General features: G+C 49.7%; 2 protein-coding genes across 3 annotated transcripts in view; both read left to right on the forward strand.

Moving 5' to 3' along the window:
• Nucleotides 1–8,106, forward strand: part of KDM3B (lysine demethylase 3B) — a 59,802-nt gene extending 51,696 nt beyond the window's left edge. Inside the window, exons 17-24 of the mRNA XM_068535957.1 lie at nt 232–403; nt 803–893; nt 1,037–1,167; nt 2,136–2,255; nt 3,255–3,394; nt 3,673–3,849; nt 4,694–4,828; nt 6,677–8,106. Of these exons, the coding sequence (XP_068392058.1) occupies nt 232–403; nt 803–893; nt 1,037–1,167; nt 2,136–2,255; nt 3,255–3,394; nt 3,673–3,849; nt 4,694–4,828; nt 6,677–6,757 (1,047 nt within the window). The 3' untranslated portion in view covers nt 6,758–8,106. The remainder of the gene's footprint in view (nt 1–231; nt 404–802; nt 894–1,036; nt 1,168–2,135; nt 2,256–3,254; nt 3,395–3,672; nt 3,850–4,693; nt 4,829–6,676) is intronic.
• A 1,684-nt stretch (nt 8,107–9,790) lies between these two features.
• Nucleotides 9,791–16,045, forward strand: REEP2 (receptor accessory protein 2). 2 transcript variants are annotated; one of them, XM_068534486.1, is made up of 8 exons: nt 9,791–9,962; nt 11,916–11,988; nt 12,277–12,353; nt 13,539–13,659; nt 13,881–13,994; nt 14,350–14,497; nt 14,595–14,725; nt 14,811–16,045. In XM_068534486.1, the coding sequence occupies exons 1-8, from the start codon at nt 9,931–9,933 to the stop codon at nt 14,877–14,879; spliced, it is 765 nt and encodes a 254-aa protein (XP_068390587.1). In that variant the 5' UTR covers nt 9,791–9,930; the 3' UTR covers nt 14,880–16,045. The 2 variants fall into 2 exon arrangements, with proteins under 2 accessions (XP_068390587.1, XP_068390588.1); XM_068534487.1 differs by having other exon boundaries at nt 14,356–14,497.
• Nucleotides 16,046–16,606: the final 561 nt, after the last annotated feature.

Here is a 16,606-nt window from a genome sequence, read left to right on the forward strand (position 1 = left end):
TGTGGAATGCACCCCCACCCCCCGCAGTGAGAATCAAGTGTAATAACAGAGTAGAAGTGTTTTCATTTTCTGTAGCTGACATTGTTGAAATCCATAGATTCTGAAACTGGGAGGGAATAATAAATCATTGTGGAGAAGAGGTTGTCCCCAGGAAACCCTCCTATTCTGTCCCTTAGCCCTGAGCTAAGTATTTGCTAAGTGGCTCTGATTGAGATACTTTTGTTTCCACAGCCAGTGCTGGTATCAGGGGTACATAAAAAACTCAAGTCTGAACTCTGGAAGCCAGAAGCCTTTAGCCAGGAATTTGGAGACCAGGATGTGGACTTGGTGAACTGCAGGAACTGTGCTATAATTTCCGATGTGAAAGTTCGGGATTTCTGGGATGGCTTCGAGATCATATGCAGTAAGTAGCTTTGATATCTGGTTCAGTAAAAGCGGACTGCAAAGTAAGCATCTATATGCCCAGCCCTACCGCTGAAATAACAAATTACATCCTCTTAACAGGAGGAACATTCTATCCAGGTGCCAACCAGGTAGCTCTCATGGCAATCACATGGCTCCCAGAGCATACACCTGGACTTAAGCACATGATCACATGGGATGTGTGGAGCACTTTCACTTTGAGATGGAAAAATTTATCATGTACTAAAGCAGTGGCTGAGGAAAACAAAGCCCACCTTATCCATTATGGCGGTTTACAAGTCTGAAAATAAGAGTTTAGTCTTCTAAACCTTTTAGTCACTGGAGAACCAGGCAGCAGCCAACCCAGCAGATATTTGTAGGAGTGCTTTCTGTCTTCCAGAGCGATTAAGGTCAGAAGATGGGCAGCCAATGGTGCTCAAACTCAAGGACTGGCCTCCTGGAGAAGATTTTCGGGACATGATGCCAACAAGGTTAGTGAACTACAGTGAGTCGTCTTGAGAGACTTGTGCTTTGCTGAAGCTGTCACAAAGTAATCACAGAAAAGTGAACGCCACCTCTTTTCCTTTTTCCCGTATAACAAGCTAAGTCATCTTTCATGCTTTTTTTTTCATAGGTTTGAAGATCTGATGGAGAACCTTCCTCTGCCAGAATATACCAAACGAGATGGCAGACTCAATCTAGCCTCTAGGCTACCCAGCTACTTTGTAAGGCCCGATTTGGGCCCCAAGATGTACAATGCCTACGGTATGAGGGAGAGGCCATAATTGACCTTTTTGGACACTACTGTTTCCATTTCACCTATAGAGGGAGATTTGTAGTCAGGATCATGTGTAGAGATGATAGAGGGCAAAGTGACAGGTGCTGAAGAAGTTGACAGTATCCAGGATGGTTTAGAATATGTTTGCTTTTGTCATTGATTTGCATAATAGCCCTTTGGGCCCAGTACTGTATATGTATGTATGTGTGTATATATATATATACACACACACACACAGTAGTTAGAAAGTTTCCTCTTAAAGGTTCCATCCAAGGGACTTCCCTGGCAGTCCAGTGGTTAAGACACTGTGTTTCCACTGCAGGGGGTGAGGGTTCTAACCCTGGTCAGGGAACTAAGATCCCGCATGCCGCACGCACGGCACGACCAAAGATCCTTAGCTTTTAAGAGACTTGATAAGATAAGAGTGAACACGTCCGAGTACCATGCTACCCAACCAGCTCTTTGTGAAGTCACAGTAATGTCCTAAATCACTGTGAAAGCCAAGCTTCATTTGAGTGTCCATAATGCCCATATCTGTTTTGCTTTTGAAGGAGAGATCATTTAGGAGGGTGGAATTGGATCAATGGCCAAAGCTAATGATAGTGTCAGCTGAGCTCGAAATCAGTTTTAAAACACTAGAAAAGAGACAAGGAGAATTATTTATTGATAAATAGATATACGTCATTCTCCCAGTGTTCCACATTTAAGAACATCTTCGAGTATGTTTTCACTTGTAGGGTCTATATGGATTCTTCAGAATATTGCCCTTTCAGGAATTCCCTAGCGGTCCAGTGGTTAGGACTCCACGCTTTCACTGCCAAGGGCGCAGGTTCAATCCCTGTCCCTGGTCAGGGAACTAAGATCCTGCAAGCCTTGCGGCACGGCCAAAAAAGAAAAAAAACAACAACAACAGAATATTGCCCTTTCACCTTGCATATCTTCCTTTTACCTTCAGGCTTGATAACAGCAGAGGACAGAAGAGTTGGCACAACAAATCTTCACTTAGATGTGTCTGATGCAGTTAATGTGATGGTGTATGTTGGGATCCCCATCGGGGAGGGTGCTCATGATGAAGGTACGATTTCTAGAACCCAGTGCTTCAGCAGGGTGAGGTTTAGCCTCAGGAGTAAAATGGTGTGTCTTTCTCCTCAGTCAGGGCCAGTGGGTTTTTCTTAACTCTCTGCCAGGCATGATGCATAGTAGGTGCCCAGACAAAGGGGTGATTGCAGCAGAGGAGAGTGGTACTTGTGTGTCTTTGACCAGAGTTATTCCCTCTCTGGGAATGCTGCCCTTTAACACTGAGTATGTAGCATCACAAAGAGGAATAAAGAAGAAAGGGCAAACTGGCCTACTTGGTCCATCACCCAGTTCAGCTGTGGGGTAATAATAGGTGATAAAGCCAGGTCATTTGCACAGAGATGAAGCATAAAAGTGATATTTTGCTGCATTGCACTCTCCGCTATCTCGGTGTAGAATTAATGTGTGTTAATTATGGAAGTTTTAGAAAACAAAATTTTAAAGAAGAAAACTCAAAATCTCAAAGTTCAGGGATAATCAATATCATTACTTTGGTATATTTCCTGCCACACATTTGCTTTTGATGCTACGCATCTGCACATATTTCCATTAGGCTGTCATTTAAAGGGTCATAACAGACAAGGATTAGAAGCCAAGCCTCTTAACTTGCCAGAGAAGCTTTACTCTTCATGGCCTTAAATCCACAGAATCCTAGAGTTTGAAGAGGTCTTGAGAAAGTATACAGTCCACCTACTTACAGCAGGAAATAACCTGCAATTTGAACATAAAATATGGCTACACAGTTTGAGCAGGAAATATGTTTTAAAGGATCTCCAAAAAATGCTGAGTCTCTGTTAAGTATGGAAGATTAGGGTCGCTCTTCCCATGTGTAGGAAGCTTAGACCAATGTGAGTTTTGATTCTTTGATTCTACCTTATATCACTCCAGAGAGATAGAGAATACTAGAGACTAAACTTGTTTGAATTGGACATTTTGCTTCACTCAGAGGTAGTGAAATGGCTGGTTACATTGAAAAGTGTCACTTTGCTCTTTTCAGAGGTGCTCAAGACAATTGATGAGGGAGATGCTGATGAGGTGACAAAGCAAAGGATTCATGATGGAAAGGAGAAACCCGGTGCTTTGTGGCACATCTATGCAGCCAAGGATGCAGAGAAGATCCGGGAGCTGCTCCGAAAGGTATGTCCCTGGGTGGGCTCCCAGCTCAAAGACGAAGGGTCTGGGGATGCTGAGACAGCCTGCCTAGGGTTTCTCATGTGGAGTCCCTTGGCATTAAAAACCTGTGCCCTCTGTCAAAATGCCCCATAGGGCTGTCCACACTTAGAAGATATTGAATAAAGTAGAAACTTTGGCCCATCAGTGATGTTACTGCAGCAAGTTGGATTTATCCTGTTAATAATCTTTATGTATTTATTGATTTTTCCATCTTTGGGTTTTGATCATGGTTTCATGATCAGGTTGGAGAAGAGCAAGGCCAAGAGAATCCCCCTGATCATGATCCAATTCATGACCAAAGTTGGTACTTGGACCAGACCCTACGTAAGCGACTTTATGAGGAATATGGTGTGCAAGGCTGGGCCATTGTTCAGTTCCTGGGAGATGCCGTCTTCATACCTGCTGGAGCCCCACACCAGGTATGTTCCAACTTGGGGGTAGGGCTGGCTCCACAATTCCCATAGTTTCCTTATATGTGTTTCTTGCTAATCTGGCAATAGATATAAATGGCTGGGTTAGACTGATTGCTCTTCAAGTGCAGCTTATTTTTTGATTTTTAATTTTCTTCCATGTAATTTTATTTATTTTTAAAATTTATTTATTTATTTATTTATTGGCTGCGTTGGGTTTTTGTTGCTGCGCGCGGGCTTTCTCTAGTTGTGGTGAGCGGGGGCTACTCTTCATTGTGGTGCACGAGCTTCTCATTGCGGTGCTTCTCTTGTTGCGGAGCACGGGCTCTAGGCACGCGGGCTTCAATAGTTGTGGCATGCGGGCTCAGAAGTTATGGCTCACGGGCCCAGTTGTTCCGCGGCATGTGGGATCCTCCTGGACCAGGGCTCATATCCGCGTCCCCTGCATTGGCAGATGGATTCTTAACCACTGCGCCACCAGGGAAGTCCCCCTTCCATGTAATTTTAAATGCTCATTTAAAGATTTTTAAATAAGGGAGACTATTAAAGAAAAGGTGAGTCTCTGTTCAGCTACCTATGCCATATCCCTTTTCAGTCCCCTTGTCCTGCCTTCTCCAGAAAGTAGCCTACTGTTAACAGTTTGGTGTATATTTTTCCGGATCCTTTTCTGTGCAAATACTAACATTTTCATCTATAAATGTATACTTATAGTCTTTCTGCATTTGTTGTCTTTATGAAAATGGAATATCATAAGTATTTCTAAAGTGTTTTTTAAAACGATATGATGGACAGTTTCCACCTGTTGCTGACTCTCTAGTGCCTGATGTTTGCCTCTGTACTTTTCCTCTCCCAGGTGCACAATCTATACAGTTGCATAAAAGTAGCAGAAGACTTTGTCTCTCCAGAACATGTAAAGCACTGTTTCCGCCTGACTCAGGAATTCAGGCATCTCTCTAACACTCATACAAACCATGAGGATAAACTGCAGGTAAAGAACTCCTTCTCCACCCCAACCCTGTCTTCTCATCTCCTACTAGGCTACATACACAGGAGGCACATTCTGCTTTCTGAGGGTATTACCTGGGCAGTATAACTGCAGAGAGATGATTAAGGGACCCATGTCTGGGGTATGGAGTCCTCCCTCCAGGAAGTATTTAATCAGTCCTCTTCAGGTTTGCTTTTAGAGAATATGAATCTTTTAACCTAATCACTTCCAGTGTGACAATCTTCTGTTTCTCTGCCTCTGGAAGATACAGTGTATCCGTGTTAGTAACTGACTAGACTGACTTCCTCAGTCAGGTGGGAAAAGCACTGTGGCAATGTGTTCTAAACCTCTTTCCCCGAAGCTGCTTCTCACAGCAAACTTTTGTGAAAACTCAATTCCTTAGAGCCCTGCTAGGGACTGTAATCCATGTCCCTAAGAGTTGTTTCCCACTTGTAGATCTAAGCTGGACAATCAGATTAGGTTTTCCTCTGCTCAGAAATGGATTGGAACTTTAAGGGCAGAATTTCATTGTTAATATACTTGGATGCTTTAATAACATTAAAAAAAAAAAAAAAGAATAAGGAAGCAAGATTTCCCAGGCAGAACTTCAGCATCTGAACAGGCGTTCTTACAGCCTCTCACATGTGACCTGTTTTCCTCCATCGTGCCTGTGACTCAGGTGTGTTTTCTTTGGTCAGTGACCCATGAGGTTGGAGATTTTTCTTGGTTGCTGGTAGATTTAATCACCTTTATCCCTGAACTTGATCTGTTTTGCTGTTCCTTTTTCAAAATTATGGAATATTTCAACCATAAAGTTCTTATACAAAGTACCATCACATTGATAAATAGATAACATTGATATTATAGATATATAATGCAAGTATTCAGGCATACATATTTCAGACCCCACCTCCATTAGGTCTCTACTTGTTACATGTCACCTCCCAATCCTCTGTCACTGCTTTATTTTTTTCTGTAGTATTTTTCACCATCTAACATACTATGTATTTTATGTTTGTTTCTATCCCTACTAGGACATAAGCTGTTTAAGCTCCATGAAGGCAGGGATTTTACTGTTTTATTCACTGCTTTTCCCTAGCACATAGTAGGTACTCAGTAAATATTTATTGAATTAATACAAAAAATGTAATAGAGAACAGCAAAGGGGGCTTGTGTGCCCATAACTCAGCTTAAGAAATAAAGCATCATATACGTACCACATATACAATATATACATATACAACAACTACATTATTGAAGCCTCCATGTACTCTTTCCCATTCCACCTCCTCAGAAATAATCACAGTGTTGGTTTAAAACCGTCTTTATCCTGTTCACTTTATTTTAATAACTTTTACTTCACATATGTGTTCCTTTTTGACAAATTAGAAAATATGTATAAGCACAAAAGGGAAAAATACCCAATAAATCCTACCTGTCCACTATTGTTTTAGTGCATTCTTATTAGCTACAGGACCTCAGGTAAGATTCTTAACCATGGAACCTCAGTTCTCATCTGTAAAATGGGGATAATAATAGAATCTACCTCATAGTATTATGGTAAGGATTAAATGAAAGTCCACATAAAGAGCTTAACAGTAGTTCCCAGCATACAGAGGATGGTGATTACATAGCCTTTCAAATGATGAAATCATTCTTTTTTGAATATAGACTATATATCTTGTGTGACTTGTAAATCATCTTTTGGGATTGACTTAGGAAGCACGCAGTCCTGGTTGAGGGCTTTCCTCACTAATCAGAAGGCTTTTAGTCGGTGTAGGACATACATTTTCATTTGCAGAACACAGTCTGTGGCTGCCATAAACTGACTGTGCTGATTGCTCTCTCCAGGTGAAGAACATCATTTATCACGCAGTGAAAGATGCTGTTGGCACCCTCAAGGCTCATGAATCCAAGCTGGCAAGGTCTTAGGCGTGGTGAAATTCCAAACTCGCCTGTGAAGCAGGTTTTTCACTCACAACACATACAGGGAACAGCAGGGTTCTCTGCTGGAGCAGAGGTCCTTCACTTGGAGCCAGTGTGGTCAGTATTACAAACTCTCCAGCCACTCTTTTCTTTGCTGCCTCAACACTGAAGGTTGACACAGGAAAGTCGCACTGTTCACACACACAGTTTCAGACTCCAAGCCAAGGGTGCCACATCCCCATCCTGTGGCCTTTTGGGACTCTGAATTGCCTGAATATCGCTGGGCTTTCCTGCACATTCTCATGATTTGAGATTCGTGGAAACCAGGAATGTGGGCACACCTTTCTTTTCTTTTTCTCTTGTGCCTAGTTAAGTGGGAATGTGTTTGGAGGTAGGGGGAATCACATAACTGGTACAAGTGGGGGCTAATTGCTTAAACACCCCTGGTGGAAGCCTGACGGTGTCTCTGCACATGACCTCTGACACACCCCATCCCGGGAGCCGGGTGAAGCCTTTCCCCACCATCTCTCCCGTAAACAGTGGAGTCTTGAAGGACCCAGGGGGAATCCACTGCTTTTCCCAAGGGGCTCCAGGATTAGGAAATGTGTGTATTTAGTGAAAAATAGGTTTGTAGTGAAATAGTTACTATTTCATGAAAGTAGATATTTTTAGAACTTTTGAAATACCACAGTTGTTTTCCTGGATTATGAGGAAAGGCACATTACATTTAGTCTTCCTTTCGATAAAACTCTTTGAAGAAATAAGATTTTTAGAAATCAACTGCCCATTATAGCACAAAAATCAGCCAAAGCAGAATTTTAAAGAATTGGCTTTGTAGGATTCTTTTAGTTTCTCCCCATCCCATCTCAGTCCTATCTTGAGGGAACAGCCATTCTTGAGAAAGAACTTTGTCATGTCTGTGCTGTTGGTGTGTTCCACGCATACACACACTGGTGACTCCAGGACCCATTTCCATCTATTACCAGCGTTCCCTTGGGACTCCTCTTATAGTTCCAAATGCGAAGGAAAGTTTGCTTTCCTACATGAGGCTTTTTGTTTTGGGGGTTTTTTTGTCCGGAAATATTTTCAGCAAAACTTTCCAACTCAGTGGAGTTTTATTAAGAATTTATTTGAAAATGATGGAATTCATTGGCCCATAGGTACATTGGAAAATGTATCTATCTTCCCGGCTGTACTGTAGTGCCCTGCAGGCTTGTTTATATGTTCACAGTTACATTTTTTTTTTTTTAATAGAAGTCATTTACTGTAGAATACTTTTAATTTCACTTTCTGTATTTTAATTTTGTTGAAGGGCTGATTGGGATTTCCATGTTCTTATTAAAAATCTAACAAATCTGTTTGTAGTGGACTAAATTCTTCCTGTGCCAGCCGTTCTAAAAAGCAGGGCCAGGTTGAGGATGGGGTTGGAAGTGGAGGATGGTTCATTTTCATATCATCATTACCTTGTTGCATCCGATTATTACTCTTTGCTTCCTGAATGTGTCCAGTTGGGAGAGGGAAGTGCTAGGTCATTGTGGTTTGAGGGCTTGGGGATGAAGGGAAGGTGCTACATGAGTTAGAGGGTAGTAGCAAAGATGGGCTTTCCATAGTTTATGCTCTATGGGAAAGCTGGGTTCCTACCTTCCTGAACAGTCTGGGGGGAAAAGGCCATGGGAAGTGGCCTGAGCAAGGTTTTGGGCAATCAGTGACAAAAGTTCATCAAAACAAGAGGCCTGGCTGTCCACGTATGAAATTAAAGTGGCTTGAAGGGTGAGGACAGACTACGTTCCAATTGGAAAAGGCCTTTTGAAGAGGAAGTTGTAAAGAATAGCAAGAGGGGTCATCAGAAGCTGCTTCTCTGGAGCCTGTTGGAAAAATATTTTCCAAAGTGTTTCAGCCTGGAAATACAATTATCCGGGTGGAAATAGACCATTGTGTGGTTCAAGGATACTGAGCTTGAATAGGACTATAAATGAAATACAGAGTTCTGAGCATGTCCTTTCAGCCTGGATGGGCACGGGTTGATGCTATGGTCATCAGAGGATTACACCTCGACATAAAGAATGCAGAAGCTTTGAAATGGGACAGGAAAGGAAAGCAGTGGGGGAAGGGGGGTTGCAGAGGTTGCTGGAGCTTTGTTGCTTTGGTGAAAATCAGGAGGCAGGCTAGCCTACATTCTGGATATAAATGTCTTCAGAATTAGGGCATCTACTGCCGCCAGTGCTTGCTGATGGGGATGGAATTGGAGCCCCTGGATTCATCTCCTACCTGGACCCCAGGCCTCTCTACCAGCCTCTGTTGACCAGGAGGCACTCCCCTGCCCCAGGGTATCCACCTTGAGAGCACAGGGCTCAGTTCCCTTACAAAACTGAAAAAGCAGATCAGACTGGGAACAGGGTTAGGTCCTTTTCCAACTGGAGTGATTGGTGATGGTGGGGTGGACAGATGCCCCTCTACCTTTGACTTCAGGACTTCCTGGGTGGGTGTCTTGACGGCCTGTGATGGGGGAGGAGGGTTTGATAGCAGTTGGGAGAAGTAGCCCATTTAGTAGACTTCCTGAGTTCCTATCTTAGCAGCATGACTTTGTGGTTCTGTGACCCTTGGCAAGTTATTGAACCTCCCTAAAGCTTCCCATTTTCTTATCTTCAAAATGAGAATAACTATAACCTCTGCCTTATAGGATGGTCACTGAAATAATGCATGTGGAGCTCTTAGCACAGGGCCTGGCACACAGTAAGCACTCAATAAGTCATAGCTATTATTCCTCGTGGGATGTTCTTTCAGACTGTTGTGGGCAGGGCAGGAGGAGGGCTAGGATGTCAGGATGGAACCATGAAGGCCTCTGAGGACCTCAACCCAGGGCTTGGAACCCAAGAAAAGTGAACAAGCGATTAGAAGAAGGCAGGTCAAAGGCGCATGCCCAGCGACAGCAGGTGCAGGGGGCGCGCCGCCGCCGCCGCCGCGGCCTCCCCTTTAAGAGCCGCCGCCGCCCACGGCCCGCCGCTGCGGCAAGGACCTCCCCTTTAACGGCGGCGGCTCGGCGCTCCGCTGCCCCCGCGGCGGCTGCTGCTGCGGGTGCTGCTGCTAGTGCGGCTCCTGCTGCCGCCGCCGCTTGACCTCCAGCAGCTCCATCCTCGGCCCGGGCCGGGTTCCCGCCCTGCGCCCCGCCCGGCCCCGCCATGGTGTCCTGGATCATCTCTCGCCTGGTGGTGTGAGTGCGGCGGCGGCGGCGGGGCGCGGCCGGTTGGGAGGGGGATGGGGGCTCGGGATGGGAGGTGAGGGGTATTGAAGCCCGGGATGGACCACTCCGTGGCTTCATACAGCAGAGTCACCTAAAGGCACATCGTCCCTATTTGGGGTCCCCAGAGACGTGGAGGTGTGGGACCTGGAGGAGGGGGAACTGTTAGAGGAGCATGGCAGGCCTGACTTCCCACCCCTTTTATTTTTAATTTCCCTGTTTCTTCGCCCTCCCTCACCCCAGGGGCTGGGCAGCACGGCTTGATTTATCAGGGGAGGCGGCTTGTCCCCTCCCCCACGTCGCAGATCTGACTGGAGGAGCTCCTCAAACCTGGGTCCTCATCTCCCTTGGGGAGAGGGCTAATGGAAGAGCCCGGGGAGCAAGGCAGGGCCTCCTCATTCCATAGCTTAGGGCTGTGGCAGCCTTGGCCTCCTCAAAGGGGCGGGTTTCTCCTGCCTCTTCCACTGACTGTCAGGAGACTGGGGGGTGAGGGCACATGCTCTGAAGACCCCCCAGGGAGGACGGGATATGGGAAGCAGAGATGCTTGGAGGACAAAGTGTGGGAGGTAACTGGGAGAGGATGTGTGTGGCCAGCCTGGGATTGTGAAAGCCGTGGAGGGGAGGGTGTTAGGTGGCCTTCATTTCAGGCTGCCAGCTATGTCCCTCCCACCTCCCCCAGGCTGCAGGAGGGTACCCTCTCCCACAACCGGGGACTTTGTCCTTGAGGATTCTGCCCCCCACCCCATCTCCAAAGGCCATTTCTCAGAAATGTCCTGCCTCAGTGAGGCAAGTCCATGGGGGAACAGGCAGTACCACACATTGTCAAGGGGCTGGGCCTGGCAGGGGCTCCACATGGGCCTCAGCCAACCCCTGCCGCAGCTCAGGTCCCTGACCCTAAGCCTCTACCCAGGGGGACTGACACCCCAGAATCCCCTCCCTGCTGTCATGTGCTTGTGTTCTGGCTTTCTCTAGACCCACCAGAGTCTCCCTCCTGCCTCTCCCCCATCCCACCCCAGAGGGAATCCAGGGGCCTCAGACCTCCCTGTGACCTTCCGAGTGTCTGCTGCTCTCTTGTGTGAATGAGCTCCCTGAGTGGCATCGGTCCTCTCCTTCCCTCACCTGTGTTCTGTATGTGATCTCTGATGGGATCAGCACTGGACTCCACTCTAGCCAGGACCTCCAGCCCAGCACACTACCCTGAGCCTATTCCCAAAAGTGTTTACATGGGGGAATAAACCTCTCGGCCCCTCTCAGGGCCTCCTGCCCCTGTGCCCTCTGCTCCCCAGGCCCCCAGGGCTACAGTGGTACCTCTGACTGCCAGGTAGAGTGCCCTGTTAGGTGGCCCTACCCAGCTTGGCTCTGCGACAGGGAGGTAGAGGGTAAGGGCAGATGGGTATGAATGGGAGTGGTGTCAAGAAGGAAGACAACCCTGTGGCAGTGACCAGACCCCCACCCCTGATATGCTTATGCACAAACAAGGATCAGGGCTGAAGAGGCCACATCAGACCCTCTGGCCTCTGGGTCTTTCTGTGCCTCAGGGGCTGGAGAAAAACTGAACAATAAAGGGTTACAGGGGAATTCCCTGGCGTCCAGTGGTTAGGGCTCGGTGCCCTCACTGCCGAGGGCCCAGGTTTGATCTCTGGTCGGGGAACTAAGATCCCACACGCTGTGCGGCACAGCCAAAAAAAAAGGGGGGGGGGTGTTATGAGGCATCACCCTAGCTGGCTGGGGCTTCCATGCTTGTGTATCACCTCAGGCTTGCCTGCTTTGACCTAAACCCCTGACCTGAGTTCATCTGTCCAGCTGATGTGGCACTCTGGAGTTCTGTCCATTCTCCCCTTACCTACCCAAGGACTGAAGCAGAGCTGGGAGGGAGAGGCTACTGCTCTTGGCCGAGGGGCCCAGTAACCATGCCTGCCTCCCTAGGCTCATCTTTGGCACCCTGTACCCAGCCTATTCTTCCTACAAGGCCGTGAAGACAAAAAACGTGAAGGAATATGTGAGTGTATGACCCTTTATCTCACACCCAACCCACGTGGCAGAGATCAGGGAGGACACTGGGTCACATGACAGGTGGGGGTGACTTCGTACTAATGCTGTCAGCACTAATGAGACCTGGTTCAGGGGAGGTTCCTGTGTGTTCCTTTCCTCCAGGCCTGGTGTGATACGCAGGCAAAGTTGAGGTCCTGAGTGTCCCCCACAGCACCTCCAGCATGGTTGGCAGGCAAAGGTGGGGTCCTGGGTGTTTCCCCAAGGCCCCAGCCAACACCACCCTCTGTACCTTCAGGTGAAATGGATGATGTACTGGATCGTCTTTGCCTTCTTCACCACTGCCGAGACACTCACAGATATCGTGCTCTCCTGGTGAGATCTAGCATCCCCTCCCTGCATCTCAGGGGCCAGGGCCTCTGACTTTTTCTACACAGCCAGTCAAACAGAAGACTGAGACCCAGGGTGGAATCCCCCAACAGTTCCACGGGGTCCTGGGTGTCCCCTCCCCCCAGTCCCCATTCCGGCCTGGCTTGATCAGCAGAATGAGAACAGACATAACCCTCACATTTCTTTCTGGTGGTAGCCAAATCACCACGATAGAATTCAGGAAACCTGTTTCTGCCAGACTTGCCGTGACCTTGACAGGTCACAGTTTCCTAGGCCTCGGTTTCCCTATTTGTAAAATAGGCGTATGAGTCAGTCTTATAAACATTGGATGCTTGTATTTCAAAGGCTTTTTCTAGGCACTACTAGACTATGTATATGTCCTTTGAGGGCACGGAATGCCCTAATCATCTGTATATTCACAGCAGGCGCTCAAAAATGTTTACTGAATGAGCAAATGCCTCTTGGAAGAGAGGACTAACATAGCACGGTACACTGGAAGTCAAAAGAAAAGAGTTTTACAGAGAGGTAGAGGACAAAACATCCTTGCATTTGTAGATTTCAAGGGCCTATGGCCTTTGAGAAAAACAGTTTTAGAAGAGAAAGTTGAATGGGGTCAAATTAGGAAAGAGTAATGGGTTAAAAATTGAGAACAGTGAGTGTAGGTGCCTCTTGACACAAGCAAAGGAGGGAACTTTGATGAGGATGGAGGAGACCTGAAGGAGTGTGTGGCCTGGGAAAGAGCCTTGGGGAATGGAGAACGATCCTTAAAAGCAGGGGCCATGCCATGGCATCAAGGGGTGGATCCAGAGCACAGCTGGAGAAGCCCGGCTTCTTCATGGGAGGAAGGGCAGGAAGAGAATGGGGTGAGGACCCAAGAGTGCACCTGGAAGTTTAGGGATCTCGCCGTGGTGTTGACCCCAGGACAGAGGAATGGGTAGTCTTCTGTCAGAAGAGGGTGAGGAGAGCCACCGCTGCGGGGAATTCCTGCGGGATCACCTCTCACCTTCCCACTTGGAGTCTCAGTTGAGCCTCCCCTTGACCAGTCTCCTGAGCCACATGGGGACCTCAGTGCACTAAGGGGTGGGGGGCCAGCCAGGGTCATGCAGAGGGTCGGCGCATCTCCTGACTCCCTGACCCAGGCTCCGCCGCTTGCCTCTCTCCACCCAACAGGTTTCCATTCTACTTTGAGCTCAAGATTGCCTTTGTGATATGGCTGCTGTCCCCTTATACCAAAGGCTCCAGCGTGCTCTACCGCAAGTTCGTGCACCCAACACTGTCCAACAAGGAGAAGGTTTGTTGGGACGAGGGAAGCTCTCTTCCCACCTGCCCCAGGTCAAGGCAGCCCAGTGCCTGTAACCACGTGCATTCGTGGCTCTCCCTATGGGTGATCTGGCAGGGCCCTGGCCTCCTGGGGCAAGCAGTGCCTTTGTCCAGGTGTGAACAAGGGCAGGGCAGGGCCTGGCCAGCAGGGCCCACCCCTCACCTCTTCCTGCTTCCCCTCCGACCCCTCAGGAGATCGACGAGTACATCACACAGGCCCGAGACAAGAGCTATGAGACCATGATGAGGGTGGGCAAGAGGGGTCTGAACCTGGCCGCTAATGCCGCGGTCACGGCTGCTGCCAAGGTGAGATGGGGGCAGACCCAGCTCCCAGGGCCCCACTTTGCTCATCTCGTCCCCCTGGCCAAGCCCCTTTGCATCCACCAGGTCCTCAGGTCTGTGAAGGTTTGGGGTCTTGTGCAGCTTAGGGTTCCAGTCCTGCCTCTAGCACCCTCCAGCTAAGGAACTTCCACTCAACGGGCCAGTTTCCTCATCTGTCCAAAGGGAAAGCATGGCCCCAGCCTGTCAGTGCTGCCATAGGACGGGGTGAGGACACTGCGGGGAGAGCACTGAGCCCAGTGGCTGCCCAGTGCCCCACGGTGACCTCTATCTCCACCCCGCCCCTTCCTCCGGCTCTCCCGGTGCGTGGTGGTGACCCTAGGGCCAGGGGGTGCTGTCAGAGAAGCTCCGAAGCTTCAGCATGCAGGACCTGACCCTGATCCGGGACGAGGATGCGCTGCCCCTGCAGGGACCCGACGGCCGCCTCAGACCCAGCCCTGGCAGCCTCCTGGACACCATTGAGGACTTAGGTACAGGCCAGGCCCAGGGCTGGGCGTGGGGCACAAGGGCAAGGAGGCCAGGTGGGAGAAAGGCCAGACCGCTGTTCTCCTTTCCTCCCCGAACCAGGAGATGACCCTGCCATGAGTTTAAGGTCAGGCACGAACCAGGCAGATCCCCGGACAGAGATCTCTGAGGATGACACGGGAGACAAGGCCCCTAAGAGGGCCAAATCCATCAAGAAAGTGCCCAAAGCTGAGGTGAGAGCTGGGCCAGAGCTTGGGGAAATGGCGAGGGGTTGCGACTCCAGGCTGAGCCCTCTGTCTTCCTGTCTCCTTCCCACAGCCACTGGCTTCCAAGACGCTGAAGACCCGGCCCAAGAAGAAGATCTCCGCGGGGGGTGACTCCGCTTGAGGCCCCGGCACGCACCCCCTGCCCCAGGCTGCAGAGCCCCAGCTCCACACTGTGCCAGCAGCCCTCATTCTCAGGCCCTAGGGCCTCTCAGATGGCTGGTTCTGGTGCCTGCCCAGTGGCCCCTCCCCCGGAAGGGCTTGGAAAAGAGGAGGGAGGCCCTGCTGTGGGGGCTGAGGGTAGAGGCTGGACCAGGAGCTGAGGACTGAGCCACTCGAGGAGGTGTGGGCTCCTCAGAGCCTTAACGCTCTTCTCCCCGCTCCAGCCCTGCCCCCGCCCACCCAGTGCCTTGCTGAAGACCATGGCCATCCCCTTGTCTGAAGTCCTAACATGGTCCCACTGCTCTCCCTGGGTCGGGGTCGGGGTCGGGGGCCAGTCACAGCCCGGAATGACCAGAGACAGGCCTGAAGGCCCTGGGAGAGAGGGAGGGAGTGGGGAAAGCCTCGGAGAACCTGGGCAGGGGCTCTGGGCCTGAAGCTGTGAATGGAGGACACGGGCTTAGTGTGCACTTAAATGACCAGGAGGGCCAGGCCAGAGCTGCAGCTGAGGGCCTTGGGTAGGGCTGTGTGCTACATGCGCCCACTGAAAAGAGCTGGGGCTCCAGGGGTGTGCGTGTGAGAGTGTACGTGTGTGTGCATCTTTCTGGGTCTAGAGCTGGGGGGTTTTGAGTAAAGGACTTTCCCTCTAGCAGTAACCTCCCCCCACCCTCAGCCCTCCCTCCTACTCTCTGAGCCTCAGAGGACCCCAGCCCATGAGAGAGTAGGGCTCCGAGGGGCCTCTCACCTCCTCCTCTGCCCTTGATCCTCTCCCCTTTGCCTCCTCCCATTCCTGCCCTGCCCTTGGACTGGGCTCCACCCCTCAGAGCCCTCAGTAGAGGCCCTTGCTGGGCTGGTTCCTTTCCTCCTCACCTGGGGGCCCATCTTCCTTCCCCCCTAGGGTCCTCGTCTTATGCCAAGCAGACTAGGCCCCATGTAAGCAGACCCCTGTCAGAGCCCAGCCTTTGCCCCACACTTTGCCCCAGCTTCTGCCGTGGCTTCAGTCAGGGCTAGGAGGAATGTATGAAGAAGAAAAAGATATTAGCAGCCAGGGGGCTCCCAAATCCATGGAAAGAGGGTGCTCAATGGACCTTTCGCACTGGATGAGCCAATAAACCAAATTCTGGCACCTCATTTATTTTGGCCTCTGTGCTTTGTTCTTGTTCTACCAGTCCACAGATGGGAAGGACTGCAAGTGAGAAGCAGGGCTCAGCTGTGGGATGGAGGGGGGAAGAGGCCAGACTGTGAACCCCAGGAGTTCTGATCTCCAAGGTAAGAGATAGGCTTGAGGTGGTTCAGTCTGGGAAGATGGTTTTGAGGTTCAAGATAGAGCCAGGGGACTGGGAGGGGCCAGGACTTATGAAGAGCGAGGGACAACCCTCAGAGGTTGTCCTGTCCCTGAGCATCTTACCCTGAGACCCCTGCGCGTTCTGGTACCTCACAGAAAATGCCAGGTGTAAGCTCTGGGGACAGAGATCGTGATGAGGCCCCCAGGGGAGAGAGAATGGGGTATGGGGGCTCCTGGTCAGAGCCAGGAGATTGGATGCCCATAGTGCCTAGAAACGGTGAGCCAGACACTGAAAGGAGGAGATAGGTGGGATGAGGGGGGAGGTGGAGATGAGGAACCAGCCCCATGGTTCATGTCTGACCCTGGGGACAGACAAGGAGGACAGGGAACCAAGGGCTGGGGCCAAT

The sequence above is a fragment of the Eschrichtius robustus genome, chromosome 2 (assembly GCF_028021215.1).
Source record: "Eschrichtius robustus isolate mEscRob2 chromosome 2, mEscRob2.pri, whole genome shotgun sequence".
Classification (NCBI taxonomy): domain Eukaryota; kingdom Metazoa; phylum Chordata; class Mammalia; order Artiodactyla; family Eschrichtiidae; genus Eschrichtius; species Eschrichtius robustus.